General features: G+C 66.0%; 1 protein-coding gene across 1 annotated transcript in view; it reads right to left on the minus strand.

Moving 5' to 3' along the window:
- Positions 1-739, minus strand: part of LOC104165325 (fibroblast growth factor receptor 1-like) — a gene marked incomplete at both ends in the record, with an annotated part of 1,869 nt that extends 1,130 nt beyond the window's left edge. Inside the window, one exon of the mRNA XM_009704915.1 lies at positions 549-739. Within this exon, the coding sequence (XP_009703217.1) occupies positions 549-739 (191 nt within the window). The remainder of the gene's footprint in view (positions 1-548) is intronic.
- Positions 740-983: the final 244 nt, after the last annotated feature.

A 983-nucleotide genomic window follows, 5' to 3' on the forward strand; every position in this document is an offset into this window, starting at 1 on the left:
AGGGATGGGGTTGGGTAGGGGGGATGGAGAAGGGGTCATGGGGGGCGGGGGCAGACAGTCACGGGGCTGTAATCCTGCTCACCCCCCCTGCAAACCAGCCGGGGGCATGGCCGGGGATGGCTGCGCACCCCAAGGCTTTGCATAGCAGCCGGTTTGCTGGCAGGACCGCTGGATTGCTGCTCCCGCTGGGATATCCCCACATCCAGCGCCGTGCTCGCTCCCCGGGTGAGCCCACCCAGCCCCACGGCGTGTGCCTTTAGGGCTCTAAAGGGATTGCACTGCCTGCATGCAGCCGAGGAGCCGGGCAGCCCTCCCTGCCCACCTCCCACCCCGTCCTCCTCCGGGCCACCCCGGCACGAAGCCGGGCAGGTTGGTGATGCCTCTGGAGCTCCAGCTACTTCAAGGCCACTCGGCTGCCAGTCCGGTGGTCCCCAGCCCCAGGTGACTTCTCTTGCCCACCCAGCACCACGGCCACCATCCCGCTCCTGCCCCACGGGATGGGCGAGCTACGGGGACACAAGGTGGGACAGCCCGGTGCGCGGCTTTACCTTCAGGATCTGCACGTAGGGCAGGTTGTCGGGGCCGATCTTGCTGCCGTTCACCTCGATGTGCTTCAGCCACTGGATGTGGGGCTGGGGGTCACTGTAGACCTTGCAGACAAACTCCACGTTGCTGCCCAGGGCCACCGTCTTGTTGGCAGGGAGCCCTGCTTGCAGGATGGGCCGGTGCGGGGACCGCTCTGCAGGACCCAGGGAGACAGGGGACCTTACGATGGGGTTCGGGGTGCTCTGATGCTCACCCATGGGGAAACATCTGCTTTGCGTAGGGGGGGCACCCTGCAGAGCCGTGGTGTCCCCTTTTCCTGGGGGACCCCAAATAGTGGGGTGAGAGCAGTCAGGAGGGGCTGCGGACGGGGACAGGTGAAATCCTGGCGCGGGGACAGGGACAGCAGTACCTATTTGGGGGGGGTCAGAGGTCAAATA

This window comes from Cariama cristata, unplaced genomic scaffold (assembly GCF_000690535.1).
Source record: "Cariama cristata isolate BGI_N322 unplaced genomic scaffold, ASM69053v1 scaffold24667, whole genome shotgun sequence".
Lineage (NCBI taxonomy): Eukaryota > Metazoa > Chordata > Aves > Cariamiformes > Cariamidae > Cariama > Cariama cristata.